Source organism: Cervus canadensis, chromosome 4 (assembly GCF_019320065.1).
Source record: "Cervus canadensis isolate Bull #8, Minnesota chromosome 4, ASM1932006v1, whole genome shotgun sequence".
Taxonomy (NCBI): Eukaryota; Metazoa; Chordata; class Mammalia; order Artiodactyla; family Cervidae; genus Cervus; species Cervus canadensis.
Genome location: NC_057389.1, coordinates 29,543,548 through 29,562,877, shown reverse-complemented (window position 1 = coordinate 29,562,877; position 19,330 = coordinate 29,543,548). Strand labels below are relative to the sequence as shown.

General features: G+C 45.5%; 1 protein-coding gene across 3 annotated transcripts in view; it reads left to right on the top strand.

Annotated features, from left to right (window-relative positions):
* The window catches only part of TENM2 (teneurin transmembrane protein 2), a 1,360,160-nt gene that overhangs the window by 1,337,058 nt on the left and 3,772 nt on the right, over positions 1 to 19,330 (top strand). For all 3 annotated transcript variants that reach the window (XM_043464766.1, XM_043464768.1, XM_043464767.1), the window contains 3 exons: positions 1,601 to 1,897; positions 3,351 to 4,965; positions 19,164 to 19,294. In XM_043464766.1, coding sequence (XP_043320701.1) covers positions 1,601 to 1,897; positions 3,351 to 4,965; positions 19,164 to 19,294 — 2,043 coding nt within the window. The remainder of the gene's footprint in view (positions 1 to 1,600; positions 1,898 to 3,350; positions 4,966 to 19,163; positions 19,295 to 19,330) is intronic.

Below are 19,330 nucleotides of genomic sequence, written 5' to 3'. Positions count from 1 at the left end.
AGGAAAGGAGGGAGGAAGAACAAAAGGGGTGCTTGCTTCCTGGCTATATCTGCTTTCATTCAAGGTTCCCAGAAGACCCAGCCAATGACTACTACTTAAATCACTCTACCCCTACCCAAGTCTCAAGAAAGCTGTGAAGTGTAGTTCTTTACCTGGGTAAAGTCCTGCTACCCAGTATAACAGGTGTCTGTCGTATTAGAATTATTTCTAGTGCCCCCACCAAAGCTGCACTGTGGAACTCTTCACGGGCTGTGGCAATGCTTTACAGTCATTTAACACGTCTCAGGGCACTCAATGCATATCCAATATAAACAGTGTGGGAAATAGTAGAGCTGGTTGGTTAACTGGTCAAAATCTAAAGACCTAAGTCCCAGACTAACCTACCACTTCATTGCTGCATGACCTTGGGCAAGTGTATAACCTCTGTTCGAGGCTTAGTTTCCTCATTTGTGAGCATCAGCTCTGACAGTGGATGTAAATTGCCCAAGATAATGCCTATATAGACTGGCTCTGAACATGTGTCAAAGTTATTATTACTATCATTATTATCATTAAGTGCTATTGAATTATTAGTATAAGGTGGGGAGGTACCAGACATCTTTCACATCCTTTCCTTCTGCATGTTTATACCTTCTCTTGCCTTCAGCAGTCACCCCAGGGATGTGCAGATTTGCAGTCAATTATGTTGAAAGAGCCTGGGCTGAGTTGGCCTCATTCCCTTCAATTCCAGGCATCCACTCCAGGCTAGCTGAATCTCTGGAGTCCCTCTCATGTCCCCATACCGAGTCTAGTCTCTCAGCTCTGCCTCCTGAGAGAGGCTCTCTTCTCTAAACAGATCAACTGCTAAATAAATATTAAATTATATCTGGATTGTTCCTTTCAAATTTAAGTGAATCAGTTCTTCCCTTTGTTGGAATTTCCCAGCCCTGTTGCTATCATCCCACTGGTGTCTTGCATCCTTGGCAATGGCAAGATTTTTCTCTAGGTGGAAGAATTAAAGGATTTCACGTAGGAATAAGGCTTCGTATTCCCAGATCTTGGTAAAACATGGATTCCTAAGAGCTTCTCCTCACCTTCCTGGGTACCTTTTCCTTAAGATTTTGGAACAAATCTTGGCACCTGCTCTCAAAGATCATTAGCTACCCATTAGTTGATGACATGCCCGAAAAGGGTTTGAAGTGTGTAAATATACAAATTCTCTTGCTTGCCAAGATGGCCAGGCAGGACAGTCAGAACCCTGGGATCCAGGGCTATTGAGGATGGCCATGTAATTTCACCATTTACATGGTCTACACGATGGCACTCCTCAGTTGTGCAGTGTACAGCCTATGTAACTGTTCCTGGTGGCCATGCCCAGATCAGTCATTTCCAGCCATAAGCAGCCTTGTTTCTGTATTCTAGTGAATGCTACAAAAATTACCATTTCCTGTGTGTACTATGATGTAAAGGCGTTTGGGAAGCACTTCCCTAAATAACTTCAAGAGTATTTCTTCCTCTAAAGCACACACAAGCCCTGGCCACACCAGCCTCATCCTCCATAGCAACCTGAGCTAACATGCCCCGCGATGTCTTTCAAAGTAGGCACATTGTGTTTTCCTAGGTCCATGGAAGAAACCTCTTGTCCATTGACTATGACCGGAATATTCGGACAGAGAAGATCTATGATGATCACCGGAAGTTCACCCTGAGGATCATTTATGACCAAGTGGGCCGCCCCTTCCTCTGGCTCCCCAGCAGTGGCCTGGCAGCCGTGAACGTCTCCTATTTCTTCAATGGGCGCTTGGCTGGCCTTCAGCGTGGGGCCATGAGCGAGAGGACGGACATCGACAAGCAGGGCCGGATCGTGTCCCGCATGTTTGCCGACGGGAAGGTGTGGAGCTATTCCTACCTTGACAAGGTGGGTGGACATGCTGCCCTTGCTCAGCTGGGGCTGTCTCTCTCATTCACGCTGCTCTTTTTAAGCTGACCTGATACACTTTGCCATAAGACATTTTAACATCTTTACTTTGAGTCTACCAGGGCTCCCCGTGTACTCCCACCCTCTGGGAGGGAGGAAATCCCAAGGAAAATGTTATTCATAGCCCAGCACTACTACCATCAACAGCAAAAAAAAAAAAAAAAAAAACCTGCTAGACACTCAGTAATGGTGAAAAGAATGGATTGTCTGATTTTATTCCCCCAAAAACAGTGCTGTTGAAGCGGACAGAATCATGCCACTAGCAGCACGGTTCATCATTCCTTATGAATTGGAAATGCAGCGATTCATTTCTGCCATGCCTGGAATTAAGCCATCAGGGTAGGAACTCCGCCTAAAACTCCAGCACCCGGAGCAGCCCCCTCCCACTTGGCTTAGTTGGCTGAAGCAGTCAACAGATTCTTGCTACATAATTCCCTGTGTCTCAAAGTGCCGGACTCAGGTTTCCGTGTCAGAAAAGGTCAGGTTGGAGCAGCTGTTAAAAAGAGGTCTCTTGTGGGAGGGGGGTCAAGACTTTTAAAGGCTGCCTTGGTCTTCTATCATTAGACAGGGGCTTGCTCAGCCTGGGCCTCTCACCTGGACTCACCTCCACACAAGCCCGTTTCCATTTCTTCCCTTCTTGCCTCCTGATGACAGTGGTCACTCGCAGACAGAGCTGTTACCTCCTCTGTAAGAGGGGCTGCTATTTGGTCCCTTCTCAATCCTGTTCTCATTAGGACAGAATATACTAGAATGGTTGATCAGGGAAGGCAAGAATCTCCCCCTGGCTTCAAGTTGGAGGCCATTTTTTCCCCCCAAAGAATCAGTGATTCCAGGTTACTTAATCTTTCCAGTGGCTTCTAAATGAAGGATGTGCTTTGTGTTGAGACTTAGTCGGGGGTGCCCCCAAACATAGTATGTGCATCACACATGTCCCCTGCCGGGCCAGCAGCAGTCATTTCTCACCAGTCTCAGGATTTCTTGTCATTGAGCCTGGAGGCGAACCCAGTGCCTCTCACCTCAGTCCTTCAAACCCCTTACAACTCAGAGTATGGTCCAGGCAACACCAGCATCACCTGGGATATTCCCAAAGCAGATTCACAGGCCACCTCCCCACTGCCCTCTCACACTGAACTATATAATCAGAATCTGTGTTTTCACCAGATCCCTGGGTATTTTACATGTACATTAAAGTTTGGGGAGCACTCCTCTAGCTGCCATGATCCATAGAGTAGCATGCCCCATGACATCAATTCACCCCGAATCTCTGATGTAAATCTCCCCATCCTTCACAGCTTTTGAATTGCCACTTAGGGACATGGAATAAATTCCGTCCATTTCAGCACTGGGTCCTAAATGGCTAACTCATGTGTTCCCTTCCCCTTTCCTCCTCCAGTCCATGGTGCTCCTGCTCCAGAGTCAGCGTCAGTACATATTCGAGTACGACTCCTCTGAGCGCCTCCACGCCGTCACCATGCCCAGCGTCGCCCGGCACAGCATGTCCACCCACACCTCCATCGGCTACATCCGCAACACTTATAACCCGCCTGAAAGCAACGCTTCCGTCATCTTTGACTACAGTGACGATGGCCGCATCCTGAAGACATCCTTTTTGGGCACTGGACGCCAGGTATTCTATAAGTATGGGAAACTCTCCAAGCTGTCAGAGATTGTCTACGACAGCACTGCCATCACTTTCGGGTATGATGAGACCACCGGCGTCTTAAAAATGGTCAACCTCCAAAGTGGGGGCTTCTCCTGCACCATCAGGTACCGAAAGATCGGCCCACTCGTGGACAAGCAGATCTACAGGTTCTCCGAGGAAGGCATGGTCAACGCCAGGTTTGAATACACCTATCACGACAACAGCTTCCGGATCGCAAGCATCAAGCCCGTCATAAGTGAGACGCCCCTTCCCGTTGACCTCTACCGCTACGACGAGATTTCTGGCAAAGTGGAGCACTTTGGCAAGTTTGGGGTCATCTACTATGACATCAACCAGATCATCACCACGGCCGTGATGACCCTCAGCAAACACTTTGACACCCACGGGCGGATCAAGGAAGTCCAATACGAGATGTTCCGGTCCCTCATGTACTGGATGACGGTGCAGTATGACAGCATGGGCAGGGTGATCAAGAGGGAGCTGAAACTGGGGCCCTACGCCAACACCACCAAGTACACCTATGACTACGATGGGGATGGGCAGCTCCAGAGCGTGGCTGTCAATGACCGCCCCACCTGGCGCTACAGCTACGACCTCAACGGGAACCTCCACTTGCTGAACCCGGGGAACAGTGTGCGCCTCATGCCCCTGCGCTATGACCTCCGGGATCGGATAACCAGGCTCGGCGACGTGCAGTACAAAATCGACGACGATGGCTATCTGTGCCAGCGAGGGGCTGACATCTTTGAGTACAACTCCAAGGGCCTCCTAACGAGGGCTTATAACAAGGCCAGTGGCTGGAGCGTCCAATACCGCTATGATGGCGTGGGGCGGCGGGCTTCCTACAAGACCAACCTGGGCCACCACCTGCAGTATTTCTACTCTGACCTCCACAACCCGACTCGCATCACCCATGTCTACAATCACTCCAACTCGGAGATAACCTCCCTCTACTATGACCTCCAGGGGCACCTCTTTGCCATGGAGAGCAGCAGTGGAGAGGAGTACTATGTTGCCTCGGATAACACGGGGACTCCCCTGGCTGTGTTCAGCATCAATGGTCTCATGATCAAGCAGTTGCAGTACACCGCCTACGGGGAGATTTATTACGACTCCAACCCTGACTTCCAGATGGTCATTGGCTTCCACGGGGGACTCTACGATCCGCTCACCAAGCTGGTCCACTTCACACAGCGTGATTATGATGTGCTGGCGGGACGATGGACCTCTCCAGACTACACCATGTGGAAAAATGTGGGCAGGGAGCCGGCCCCCTTCAACCTGTACATGTTCAAGAGCAACAACCCTCTCAGCAATGAGCTGGACTTGAAGAACTACGTGACAGGTAAGGACCTGGCCACCTCAGCTGGGCAGTGGCTCCCTGTGGGCTGGCTGGCCTAGTAGACTGTCAGGGACTTTGAAACAAGGTCTTGTGTCTGATGCTAGGAAAATCCTGGAGGGCTGTGTACACGGCCGGTACAGGATCGAGAACAGTCAAGTGATCACAGCACAGAGCAGTCCTTGGCTCTATTTGAAGAAAAGTGTGAAAATGTTAGTCGCTCAGTTGTGTCTGACTCTCCAGACTCCGTGAACTCTAGCCTGCCAGGCCCCTCTATCCATGGAATTCTCCAGGCAAGAATACCAGAATAGGTTGCCATTCCCTTCTCCAGGGGATCTTCCCTGGAATTAAAAGTCCCATGCTCTACCAACTGAGTTAGCTGGGCAGCTCTGTTTGAAGATGCCCTGGCCATTTTCAAGTCCATTCCATTGAAATAACTTTTATAAGAGCCCTCTCTAACCCAAAAGAGGAAAGCAACCTTATGAAGGAGGAAAGGATGAGACCCTGATCTCAGAAATACCTGGTTCAAATTCTCTCTTTTATTTATAAGTCAAAGTACCTTGGGCTGGTTGTCCAGTATCCCTGAGCTGTAGTATCCTTCTGTGCAAAAGTGCACTAACAAAATCATCTCACGGAGTGACTGTAAGAAGAAGATGAACTTATGTAGGTAAAGTTCAGTGCCTGGCACTTAGACAGAGGATGTTCACGAAAGGGTATCTGCTTGTGTTATTAACATCACCATTACTAGTGAAGCAATGAAAGAGCGTCGGTACTGAGATGACTATGACCCAGCTCCTGACCTTACAACCAGGCTAGTGAGAAACAAATACAAATAAGCAATGATAATGGAAAATGGGATTAAGTCTATGCTACCATATAGGTGTTTGTCCATTTATTCAACAAGCACTTATAAGGCACCAGCATGCTTCATTCTGGGGTTCAGTTCAGTCACTCAGTCATGTCCAGCTCTTTGTGACCCCATGGACTGCAGCACGCCAGGCTTCCCTGTCCATCACCAACTCCTGGAGCTTACTCAGACTCATGTCCATCGAGTTGGTGATGCCTGCTGGGGACACAGTAGTAACCAAGGCAGACACTTCTCTCAAAGAAGTGTGTGTGTAGTACATATGCAGATGACTTCAGATTTGAAAATTTTGGCATGGTACAGAAGGGCCCCACCTCAAACCGGGCTTGAAGAATGAAGGGGCTCTTGGTGCTGGAAATGAGCTCAAGGCTGAAGAAAGACATGAGCAAAATTCAAAAAGGACAGGGGACTTCCCTGGTGGTCCAGTGGTTAAGACTCTGTGCTGCCACTGCAGGGGCGTGGGTTCAGTCCCTGATTGGGAAACTAAAATCCTGCATGCCTCTCAGAGCTCAGTCACAGAAAAAAAAGGTCAAAAGGACATAAGAAGCTTGGAGAGAGGTCTGGATAGACAGGCCAAGGAAGGCAAAGAATCTGCTGCTTCAAGCTAAGTGAGAAATTGGTTAAATGAGGGTCCTTATCCATCCATCTATCTATTCACCTATTGACAGATATTTTCATCTAACATATAAGTACTAGAGATGCAGTGGATAGCAAGATAAAGTCCCTTTTTTCAGGGAGATATACAAGGAAATCTGGATAGATGGATGGATGAATGGAAGGGGAAAGACCAATATTCAGCAAAGAATCTGGAGCCATCTGACCTGTACATGCATTGTAGAGGAATAACAGTGAGGACTCCAATTCCAAGGCCCCCCCAAGCTCCAGGGAACTCATAGCTCTTAGCCATGGGCCAGGGAAGCATCAAGCCCAAAGGGTCCCTACCCTCAGGTAACCAAGGATCACTTATCCATCCCCAAGATATGAAAGGAAGCAGCAGCTCTCTGGAGCACAGTGTGGCCCCCAGTGCCCCAGGCTGCAGAAATAGATGACCTAAAAGGTCAACTTCTGGCCATGCTGTGCCTCACTGACAAGTTCCAGAACCTTTGAAGTTGAACCCAGCATCCCCCTACACCCGAAGCAGCTGGTACCTCAGGAGTACAGGAGTTACAGCCAAGCTAGTTCTCTCCTGGTCTCCCCGCTGTGCATCATCGGGAGGCCCTGCCGTGCTGCTCTGCCAGGGCTTCCTCTCTTCCCCAGGGCTTAGTAGGGTTTGTGTCCACCCAGCTCACTGCAGTTTCTTATTTTTAATTCATTTATTTTAACTGGAGGATAATGACAACACTGTGGTGGTTTTTGCCATACATCAATATGAATCGGCCATAGGTATATATGTGTCCCCTCCATCCTGAACCACCCCCCATCCTATCCTTCCAAGTTGTCACAGAGCACCAGTTTTGGTTGCCCTGCTTCATACATCAGACTCACACTGATTATCTGTTTTACACATGGTAACATATATGTTTCAATGCTGTTCTCTCAAATCATCCAACCTTCTCCTTCTCCCACTGACCACACTGTGGTTTCTAATTAAAGGGCCTCTCCGGAAAACACACACACCCCTATGTGTATAGTTTCAGATAATGACAAGGGCTGTGAAGATAGATGAAACAGCTAAGAGTTAGAGAAAAAAGGATCTCATTTCTTTGGGGTGCTCACAGAGGAAGGGGCGTTTGAGCTGAGGCCATTATGAAGTAGGGGAGGGAGAGGAAGAGTCTCCAGGTGAAGAAAACAATAGGAATGGGGCGGCAGCCCACGCCTATCTCAGGCATGGAAGACGACCTCCACCCCCAAGGATGCACTTCCCTGAGCCCTCTTGGCACTGGACACCTTGGGGATGGACCAGCCAGAAGCAAATAGAAAGTCCTCAGCGTGGGCCAGACAGACACCCTACAGCTACCAAGACCCAAACAAAATCATTTGCAAAGCCCAGTCAACCTCACTGACCCCCTCAGCTACTCTCCTGGTTCTCCCGAAAAGACAAAAAGAAATGAGCAGATACTCAGTGCCTGGTGGTGGCCTAAATGGGAAGGAAATCTAAAAAAGAGAGGATATATGAATACGTGTGGCTGATTCGCAGTGCTGCACAGCGGAAACTAACAAACATTGTAAAGCAACTATACTCCAATAAAAATCACTTTTTTGTGTATTTTTAAATGATTTTATTGGAGTATAATATACTCCAAATGTTTTTACTGGAGTGTAATTTAAAATAAATACATCAACTATACACCAGTAAAAATAGAAAAAAGAAATTAGCAGAGTTTTTTGAATAGCAAGATGACACTCCTCATTCCAGTGCTTCATGGAGACTCAATAAATGGGCATCAAAGCCAAGCTGAACAAAGTCCAACAAAATTAAATCCAGAAAACACTAGAAAGAGTCTAAAATAAAAGGTCCTATTAGAGAAGCTCCACGCCTAGAACTGATGTCGGCAGTCAAAGCAGAGGAAGAGGGCCTGGGTGGAGAGCGCTGGACCAGGCACATGCCCACACCTGCTTCCTGCTGCAGACGAGATGACCTCCGAAGGATGCATCCCAGGAGAGAACATCAAATCATTTTCCGCTATTCAAGTGTTGGCTCATCTGTAAACCCATCTTTGTGACTCTTAATTTGGATCTTAGGAGATGAACAGAGTGGTTGAACTTGCCACTCACAACTTAAGAAGTAATTAACGTGTAGTCAGCAGGAATGCCACGAATAGAAATTCTCTCTCTCTCCCTCTCTTGTGCTCAAAAGACTCTTTCCTGTTTGGAAATACAGCTCTCTGAATGCAGCAAACACCTACTGAGGCTGGTGGAGGCTGTTACCTCTACTGGCACAGAGGCAAGCAGTATAGACCCTCTGTTAGGAGCAAGTGAGTCACGATATGTAAAGAACCGAGGCCTGCACAAAGCCTGATCAATGGTAGGGGTGCATTTGTTCTTTATAAAAGCTCTAGACTTGGAGACAGGAAGTCTGTAGGTGAGGAGTGAAGTTATCCACTTTATGTAATTCCCTGGGGCTCCCAGGGGTCTGCAGCTCTACTGAAACAAATGCCAAACTCTGCCCTGAGGGGCATTGCTCTGGCAAATCTGAAACCTCAGAAATGTTACCCACGATGACTTGGGTTGGCTCCCCACCCTTTTCCCTTGGGGGTCTCTGGGCTTATAGACCCCCAGGTTCATGCAAGTTTGAAGTCGGACCTCATGGAGGTTGGTTTCCCTGAGAGGAGGGGGGCCCAGCCTCCTCCTCACTCTGCCCTCTGCTGTCTGCACTTAGCACCTGAGCCGCCGTGCTGACTGCGTGTGTTACAGAGCACGTGCTGCCGCGGCACTTGCTGGGAAGGACATAAGGAGGGGGAGTGCTGCGCTATTAGGAGGGCCCACATCACCAGCTCCTACCTCGAGGATGGATTGTTTAGGGAGGATCACCAGAGGACACCAATGACTTTGAAAGGAGGAGAGGTGCCTATATGATGCCATAAGTGCCTTCTGAGAAACAGAGGGGACAAGAAACTTGAATAAACATTTCAGAAGGGGTTTAGACTTGGAAACCAAGCCACGTTAGAAACTTAAAAAGAAGAAAACACATGACATGAACTCTTAGTGTTCATCGGAGCGGCCATTAAAATGTCTGGTCCCTTGTGACTTCCCTGGTGGTCCAGTGGTTAAGACTCTGTGCGTCCACTATAGGGGGCACATGTTCGATCCCTGATCAGGGAACTAAGATCCCACATGCCGTATGGTGTGGCCAAAAAAAAAAACGAAGAAGAAGAAATGTCTGGTCCCCAAGGCAGGGTGTTGTTAACTCATCTCCTGGAGAGCAGGGAGAGATGCCTGCAGGGAAGAGGTCAGGATGGGGAGAGTCTGCTGAGGCCAAAGACCTCTCTCTTGCCTTTCGTGGGACTCCCTTCATATCCCTGGTGAAAGATGTGATGATTTTTTTTTTTTTGATGTGATGATTTTATACGTTGTACAGATGAGGTATTAAATAGCATGGCAACACAAATGGGGAAAGTTAGTTTCTTTCCATGCTCTTTTTATTCTCCCAAATCGGCAGAGGAGAAAGCCTCCCGTTGATGGTGGTGTGTATTTAACACCTCATTAACACTTCTAATCTCCCTTTTTAACGGAGAGAGCAGGTCTGAAGACTCCCCCGGTAGCAGGTAACAAAATCATGCTCCAATTTAATTGCATTGCTTTGTTTTAATTTTACAGTTATTTTCTGTTTGCAGCCAGTCTGCTTTCCCACTTATGGTAGTGACATAAAGTCTCTCCTTTTTTTAAATGGATTTCCTTAAGTAGACAAAGCAAAACAATTTTTTAATTAGAAAGCAAATACCAGTAAGATAATACCTAGATATAGCAGAACAATCCTGACAGGTGATCATGACGGGTGACCAGGAATACCCAGTTTAGAAATCCCCACTGCACAGCACTCATCATCTATTAGTACTTTGCACAGAGGTGCTCTGTGGGTATATGACTGTTGGTGGACTAAAGCCAGGCTTCTCTCTGCTGGGATGCTGACACAGTTTTTAAGGCAATTTCAAACTTGTATTCTTAAATGACTTCTTTATTGATGTATAGTTGACTTACAATATTATATTAGCTTCAAGTGTACAACATAGTGATTCAATATTTTATAGATTACGTACCAAAGTTATTACAGTGCTATCGACCATATTCCCTGAGTTGTACATTGCATCCCTGTGACCTATTTATAACTGGTAGTTGTAGCTCTTAATCCCCTTCATCTGTTTAACTCATTCCCCCACTCATCTCCCTCTGTCAACCACCTGTTTGTTCTCTGTATCTTTGACTCTATTTTTTTATATATTTGTTCATTTGTTTTGTTTCTTAGAGTCCACATTTAAGTAAAAACATATGGTATTTGTCTTTCGCTAACTTCTTTCACTAAGAATAGCCTCAAGGTCCATCTGTGTTGTCACATATGGGAAGATTCCATTCTTTTTTATAGCTGGGTAATATTCCACTACAGACGTATATATACCACATTGTCTTCATTCATTCATCTGTCCATGGACACTTAGGTTCCATGTCTTAGCTAGTATATATAATGCTGCAATGAACATAGGGGTGCATATGTCTTTTCAAATTAGTGTTTTCTTTGGATAAATGCCCAGGAGTAGAATTGCCAGATCATATAGCAGTTGTATTTTTAATTTTTGACGACCCTCCATACTGTATTCCATGGTGGCTACACCAATTCACATTCCCATCAACAGTGCGTAAGGGGTCCCTTTTCTCCACATCCTCACCAACACTCACTGGTTCTTGTCTTTTTGATGACAGTGATTCTGAGAGGTGTGAGGTGCTATTTCACTGTGGTTTTTATTTGCATCTCTCTTATGATTATTGATGTTAATGACTCTTAAATGGACTTCCCAGGTGGCGCTAGTGATAAAGAACCCACCTGCTGGCGCAGGAGACATAAGAGATTCCCATTCAGTCCCTGGGTTGGGAAGATCCCCTGGAGGAGGGCATGACTACCCACTCCAGTATTCTTGCCTGGACAATTCCATGGACTGAGGAGCCTGGTGGACTACATAAGGTCACATGGAGTCAGACACGACCAAAGCAACTTAGCATGTACACATGTATGATTATTGATGTTAATGAGTCTTAAATGGACTATCCTTAATAAGTATAGTTACCAAGTCATTCAATACCTAGTCTGAACCTAAGGCTGATGGATACAACCACGGATCCCGGAATCTGTCTCATTAGAGGGTCTTCTAGGCCTATATGTTTAGGAGCAAAGTTGCATTAAGCCCCTCATACCAGCCCCAGTGCAGGCGGTGGGTAGACCTTATTCAGCCCCTTCAGAAGCATCTCCTCGGGCAGGTGCAGGTAGCTCCTCTGTCACACACAGTAGTCAGGGTGGCTTTTGCCCCATATGCTCAGTGTTTGTTTATTCATCCACGCCGTGAATCCTTACTGAGCACCTATTTTGTGCCAGCCCTGGGGAGACATCAGTGAATAAAATAGTCTTTTAACTCCCTGTCCTGGTGGAGCTTACATTCTCAGTGAGGGAGACAAACAATAAACAATGAATGCAATAAATAACCATATGAGACACATGTAAAAGTGTGGTTACAGTTTTGGCGGTGGGGGATACATGAGGAAGGGGACTAGGGATTGTTGGGTGATACCAAGGGAACATGCAAAGTTGGGCACAATAAAGGACAGAAGCGGCAAGGATCTAATAGAAGCAGAAGAGATTTAGAAGTGGCAAGAATTCACAGGACTGTACAAAAAAAGCTGTTAATGACCTGGATAATCATGATGGCGTTGTCACTCACCTAGAACCAGACATCCTGGAGTGTGAAGTCAAGTGGGCCTTAGGAAGCATTACTATGAACAAAGCTAGTGGAGGTGATGGAATTCCAGCTGAGCTATTTCAAATCCTAAAAGATGATGCTGTTAAAGTGCTGCAGTCAATATACCAGCAAATTTGGAAAACTCAGGAGTGGCCACAGGACTGGAAAAGGTCAGCTTTCATTCCAATCCCAAAGAAAGGCAATGTCAAAGAATGCTCAAATTACCATACAATTGCACTCATTTCACATGCTAACAAAATTATGCTCAAAATTCTTCAAGCTAGGCTTCGGCAGTACATGAACTGAGAACTTCCAGATGTACAAGCTGGGTTTAGAAAAGGCAGAGGAACCAGAGAACAAATTGCCAACATCTCTTGGATTATAGAAAAAGCAAGGGAATTCCAGAAAAACATATACTTCTGCATCACTGACTATGCTAAAGCCTTTGACTGTGTGTATCACAACAAACTGTGGAAAATTCTTAGACAAATGGGAGTACCAGATCACCTTACCTGTCTCCTGAGAAACCTGTTTGCAGGACAAGAAGCAACATTTAGAACTGGACATGGAACAACAGACTGGTTCAAAATTGGCAAAAGAGTATGTCAAGGCTGTGTATTGTCACCCTGCTTATTTAACTTATATGCAGAGGACAATGTGAAATGCCGGGCTTGATGAAGCTGGAATCAAGATTGCCAGGAGAAATATCAACAACGTCAGATATGCAGATGATACCAGTTTAGTGGCAGAAAGTGAAGAGGAACTAAAGAGCCTCCTGATGAAGGTGAAAGAGGAAAGTGAAAAAGCTAGCTTAAAACTCAACATTCAAAAAATGAAGATCATGGCTTCCGGTCCCATCACTTCATGGCAAATAGATGGGGGAAAATGTGGAAACAGTAACAGATTTCATTTTCTTTTTTTTTTTTTTGCTTTTGTGTAATAAAGTTTTATTAAAGTATAAAGGAGATAGAGAAAGCTTCTGACATAGGCATCAGAAGGGGGCAAAGAGTACCCCTTTTGCTAGTGTTAGCAATGGAGTTATATACTCTCCAATGAATCCAAAGAATGTCTGGAGGTTGTAAAGACCTCACCAGACCCACTCCCATAATTTACATTTTAAGATCACAGAGTTGGCCAGAAGGTTTAATCCAAAGATTGTCCTCAGGCAGGATACATCTTTGTAAGACCAGACCTACTCCCATAATTTATGTTTTAAGATCAGAATTAGCCAGAGGGTTTAATCCAAAGACTGTCCTCAGGCAGGATACATTATTGTTATATAATCCTAAGGAATGTAGAGGAAAAAAAGTAAAAAAGTTTGTCCTTTCTTCCTCCTTGAATATTCCAGACCTCTCTCTCCTTGGGGACCCCTAGACTTCTTATCAACCTGCCTAGGAAATGACTCTCTCATTCCCCCCTTTTCTTTTAGGAGAATTATGTTGCCAAGGGAAAGGGGCGTCATTTTCATTCCATAACTACTTCCTGCTGCTTAGGGGCGTAGTCCCTAAATTGTTGAGGCAACATATTCTCCTAATCCTCATAGTGAGGATGTCTGATCCAGGGGCTCCAAGTAATAGTTGGAGGAGGCTGTGGCACTCATAGGAGCTTGGACAACTATTTGTAAATTAAAAGCTTTTAGACGGTTAGAAAACCCCATTATACAGTTACAGATGTAAGGCAAAATAGTCATTAAACCAAGTTAAAATCAAAATGAAAAGTCACATTATGTCCATAGTTACATCAGTCCATCTTAAGGTTGTTAGATGTCATCAGTTTAAGAAGAGTATCACATGCGATTGTTGAAGGTATTTGCAGACTTGGAGAAAATCTTTTCCTTGAAGTGGAGATGTCCACCACGGGAAGCCTTCCACTGATGAAGAGGGGAGTGCTCTGCAGACCCAGCAGTTAGACCGATTGTGGAATGCAGCATAGGAGTGAGCCCAGGACAGGAAGGCATTGTCTTGAGGATCAAACGGCAGACTCAGGATTTTTGGAGTCAGCAGAAGTAGGCTCACATAGATTGTCAGGCCCATCTTGTCCTGAAGGATCCCGGACGAGCCCCCAAGATGAAAGGTTGTTGTTGAACGATAAGACGCGGGATTCTTGGCCTCCGGAGGAGACGAATTCAATCCAGGGCCAGAGACGAGGCTGGATCGCTCAGAGCTTTTGTGTAATAAAGTTTTATTAAAGTATAAAGGAGATAGAGAAAGCTTCTGACATAGGCATCAGAAGGGGGCAAAAGAGTACCCCCTCATTTTAATTTTCTTGGGCTCCAAAATCACTGCAGTCACGAAATTAAAAGATGTTTGCTCCTTGGAAAAAAACTATGACAAACCTAGACAGTGTATTAAAAAGCAGAGACATCACTTTGCTGACAAAGGTCCATCTATTCAAAGCTATGGTTTTCCCAATAGTCATGTACAGATGTGAGAGTTGGATCATAAAGAAGGCTGAGCACTGAAGAATTAATGCTTTCAAACTGTGGTACTGGAAAAGACTCTTGATAGTCCCTTAGACAGCAAGGAGATCAAGGAAGTCAATCCTAAAGGACATCGACCCTAAATATTCATTGGAAGGACTTATGCTGAAGCTGAAGCTCCAATACTTTGGCCACATGATGTTAAGAGCCAAGTCATTGGAAAAGACCCTGATGCTGGGAAAGATTGAAGGCAAGAGGAGAAGGGGACAACAGAGAATGAGATGGTTAGATGGCATCATCAACTCAATGGACCTGAGTTTGAGCAAGCTCTAAGAGATGGTGAAGGACAGGGAAGCCTGGAGTGCTGCAGTTCATGGGGTTGCAGAGTTGGACACCACTTAGCAACTAAATAACTACTGTATATAAAACGGGCTTCCCCGGTGGCTCAGATGGTAAAGTGTCTGCCTGCAATGCGGGAGACCCAGGTTCTATCCCTGGGTCTGGAAGATCCCTTGGAGAAGGAAATGGCAACCCACTCCAGTATGCTTGCCTGGAAGTTGGAGTGGTGGGCTACAGTCCACCAGTATGGAGCCTGGTGGGCTACAGTCCACCAGTATGGAGCCTGGTGGGCTACAGTCCATGGGGTCGCAAAGAGTCAGCCACGACCGAGTGACTTCACTTTAATATATAAAATAGGTAATCAACAGGGACCAACTGTATAGCACAGGGAACTCTACTCAATATTCTGTGATACCCTATATAGGAAAATAAAATGAAGAAGGATGAATATGTGCACGTGGATAACTGAATCAGTTAGCTATACACCTGAAACAACACTGTAAATCAGCTATATTCCAATATAAAATAAAAACTAAAGTAAAATATGTATGTATGCATATACATAACTTGAATCACTTTGCTATACCTGAAACTAATGCAACACTGTAAATCACTATACTTCATTTTTTAAAATGTTATCCTAATAATAATAAAACCCTGACAGTAAATGAAAAAATATATAAATTTGTACATGGATATTCATCATAGCATTATCCGTAATAGTTTAAAAAAAAAAGTGTAAACTACCCAAATATCCATTAACTGATGAATGAATAAACAAAATGGGATATATCCAAACAACAGAATATTCATCCATAAATAATAATAATATACTGATACATGCTACAACATGGATGAACTTTGAAAATGAAGTGCTAGTCGAAAGAAGCCAGACATGAAAGGCGACATGGTCTTTGATTTCATTTATATGAAATATCCAGAAAAGGCAAATCCATGGAGACTAGAAAGCAGTGGTGGTTGTCAGGGACCGAAGAGAAAGAAGAATGCAGAATGACTACCAGTAGTGATGCAGTTTTTGAGGGGATGATGAACATGTTTTGGAATTCAACAGAAATGATGATTGTACAACATTATGAATGTAACTGGAAGCCACTGACTTGTGCACTTTAAAATGATGAGTTTTATGTCACATGAGATTTACCTCAATTAAAAAAAAAATAGAGGATTTATGGATGGACTAGACATAGAGAGTGAGAAAAAGAAAGAGGTCCAGGATGGTAGCTGAAAGAATGGAGTTACCATAATCAGGGATGAAGAAGGCTACTGTGACAGATGTGGAGAGGAGGACAAGGAGCTGAGGTCTGGACAGGGGCTGGGCATTGAGGGAGAGGTCCTAGAGGGAGACATAAACTGTGGAGTTGGCATCAGCATGTAAGTGGTACTGAGGTGCAAATAGAACATGTCCTGGGGCTTCCCTGGTGGCTCAGTGGTAAGGAATCTGCCTGCCAGAGCAGGGGTCATGGGTTCAAACCCTGGTCCAAGAAGATCCCACATGCTGTGGAGCAACCAAGCCCACACACCACAACTCCGGAGCCTGTGCTGCAGAGCCTGGGAGCCGTGTGCCCGCGAGCCTGCGCTCCGCAACGAGAGAAGCCGCTGCAGCTAGAGAGTAGCTCCCACTCGCCACAACTAGAGAAAAGCCCAAGCAGAAGACCCAGTGCAGCCAAAACTAAATATATTGTTTAAAAACAAACACGCCCTTATATGAATCCTTTTGTATATAATCAAATCAAATAATGGACAAGTGTTTCTCTTAGGCATTCTCCTACCCATTAAGGTACCATGTGAAAATGACGAGGTGCATTTTTGCTAACTCTGAGTATACTTAGGGTGATCTGGCTTAGAATATAGATTGGGCTAGGGATAGAATGTATGACATGATAAATATAGCTGAAACTGATCTATGTTTTCCATCCTGGAGTTTCTATCATAACAGAAAAAAAATGTTTTTCTCTTATTTTGTGTCTCTATGAAACAATGGGTATTCACTAAATGTACTAATCATTTCATGTTGTAAGTTAAATCATGCTGCATAAAATTATACAGTTCTGTATGTCAATATTATCTCAAACTTGGAAGGAAAAAAAAATGGAGTTGAGGGCCCTGAGACTGGATCAGATCACCATGTCTGGGAAGGATAGACAGAGTGGAGAAGAAGTTCACAGGCTGAGTCTAGGACATCCCAGCATTCAGATGAGGAGGAACCAAAGAGGGACAAGAGGTGGCCACAGAGGTGGCAGAGGGACAAGGCAGTGTGTTGTCCACCAGGCTAAGACAGAGAGAGATGCAGGAGCGTTCAGCTTGCCAAAGACTTCTCACAGGTCAAAGTAAGATGAGGACCGCAGCATCGGACTTAGCCACATGGAGGTCATGTATGACCTTGACAAGTGTTGTTTTAATGCATCTTTGGGAGCAAAGCCTGATTCAAAGGAGACAAATAGGAGTTCCTGTGTCTAGAGAATTATTTTGAGTTTGAGAAAGAACTTCTTATAAACAGGTTGAGACATATATGGTGGCTAAAGGGAGAAGGACAGACAAGAGAAGAATTTTAAAGGTGCGTATTTAGTGGCATGTTTGTATGTTGATGGGGTGACCTGTTACACCAGTGGAGGGTTTTTTCCAGCAGCTCGTCTGGAGTAACAGAAGGAAAGTGAGAATATGGGTACTAAGGCTGGTAGGCTGGTAAATATGATGAGCGTTTATGGAAATTCCCCCCGACCTCATCCGTTTTCTCAGAATAGGAATTAAAGGTCAGCTGCTAGAGTGAGGAAGGTGTGGGATGTTTTAGGAGAGATGAGAAGTAGCAAATCACCCAGGAGAATGGGAGAAGGACTGAATGGGAAAAGGGGATATGGTCAGGTTACCAGGCATCGGGAAGGCACAATTGGGGTTCATGGTCAGGAGTTTAACACCAGTCAGTGTGGCTTCCTTCATTTCTGCTGCCACATTCAGCTGCAACAGGGACACACAGGAGCTTCCATGATTTCACCAAGAAGTGAAGTGAGAAAGAGGCAAAGGATCTGAGGATTTACACAAGGGAATGACTCTAATGACTGACCGTGAAATGCATGCTAGGTAAGAAGAGAAGAAAGACGAAGAAGCTGAGGGATGGGAAAAGTAGTTTAGGTTGGGTTGAAGGTCCTAGGGAAGGGAGACGTTCTGGGAGTATGAGGGGGGTGAGGTTACAAAAAAGAGTAAACTACAGAGAGTCCAAGTGGTGGTCAGAGGGCGATGTCTCTGAAATCGAGGTAGAATTACTGATGATCACAGCTCCAAAGGATGAGCATGAGAGTTAGTAAGCAGAGGATCACCAAAAAACTAAGAGGCCAGGATGCTGGAAGGCTTGACTGCCTGTATAATGAAATCACGAGGAAGGAATTCAGGAATAGAGTTGGAGCATGACAATGGCGCCAACCCAACCCTGGACCCTAGCAGGAAAGGGCAATTGTATTCCTAGCACACAAGAGTTCTCTCTTGACCTCTCTTTGAAGAGTAGACGCCTGAGGAAAGGGTCTCAGGAGCCAGGTGACTGTCTGCGTCGCCTACACTCATTGCATACACTCACTCTGCATTGCATACCCCCTTTCATAATGAGCCAGGCTCGGAGCAGCAGCCCCTGCCTTGAGGTCCTGCACAGTGTTAATCATCGTATCTACACGCTTCCGATCATTGTATCTCTAGCTTCTAAGCACATTGACTGGCCCATCAATACTGAAATACTTGCCAAATGAAGGAATTCATTGTGACTGAACAAGCCACATACCAGGCACCATGATAAGCCCTCCACGTGAATTTTCTCCCTCAATCTTCATGACAGCCCGATGACATTAGTAGCTTATATCTGAGGAACCTGAAGCTGAGAAAGGGCCAGGAACTTGCCGAAGGTCACAGAACAAGGACATCCAAAGGGAGATGTAGCTTTCTCCAGCACTGTCCTAAATCACCACGTGGAGCGGGGGTGGGGGTCAACTGACCAAGTCTGGAAGGACATCTGTTTTCCAGAGCCCAGATAAAGCAGCTCTAGGTCCAGACCAGGAGACCCTCACAGGCTCTTGCCTCCCTCTCCTGCTGGACTCCATACTCAACATCCCACTTTATTTCATTCTCTCTCCAAGATCCCCTTCTGGCTTTCCACCCATCATGATTTCAGAAGTCTTTATTTCTGTTTCCACCATAGATGTGAAAAGCTGGCTTGTGATGTTTGGATTTCAGCTCAGCAACATAATTCCTGGCTTCCCAAGAGCCAAAATGTATTTCGTGCCTCCGCCCTATGAATTGTCAGAGAGTCAAGCAAGTGAGAGCGGACAGGTAAGCGGAGGTCCCTGCCAAGAATCCGAAAGATCA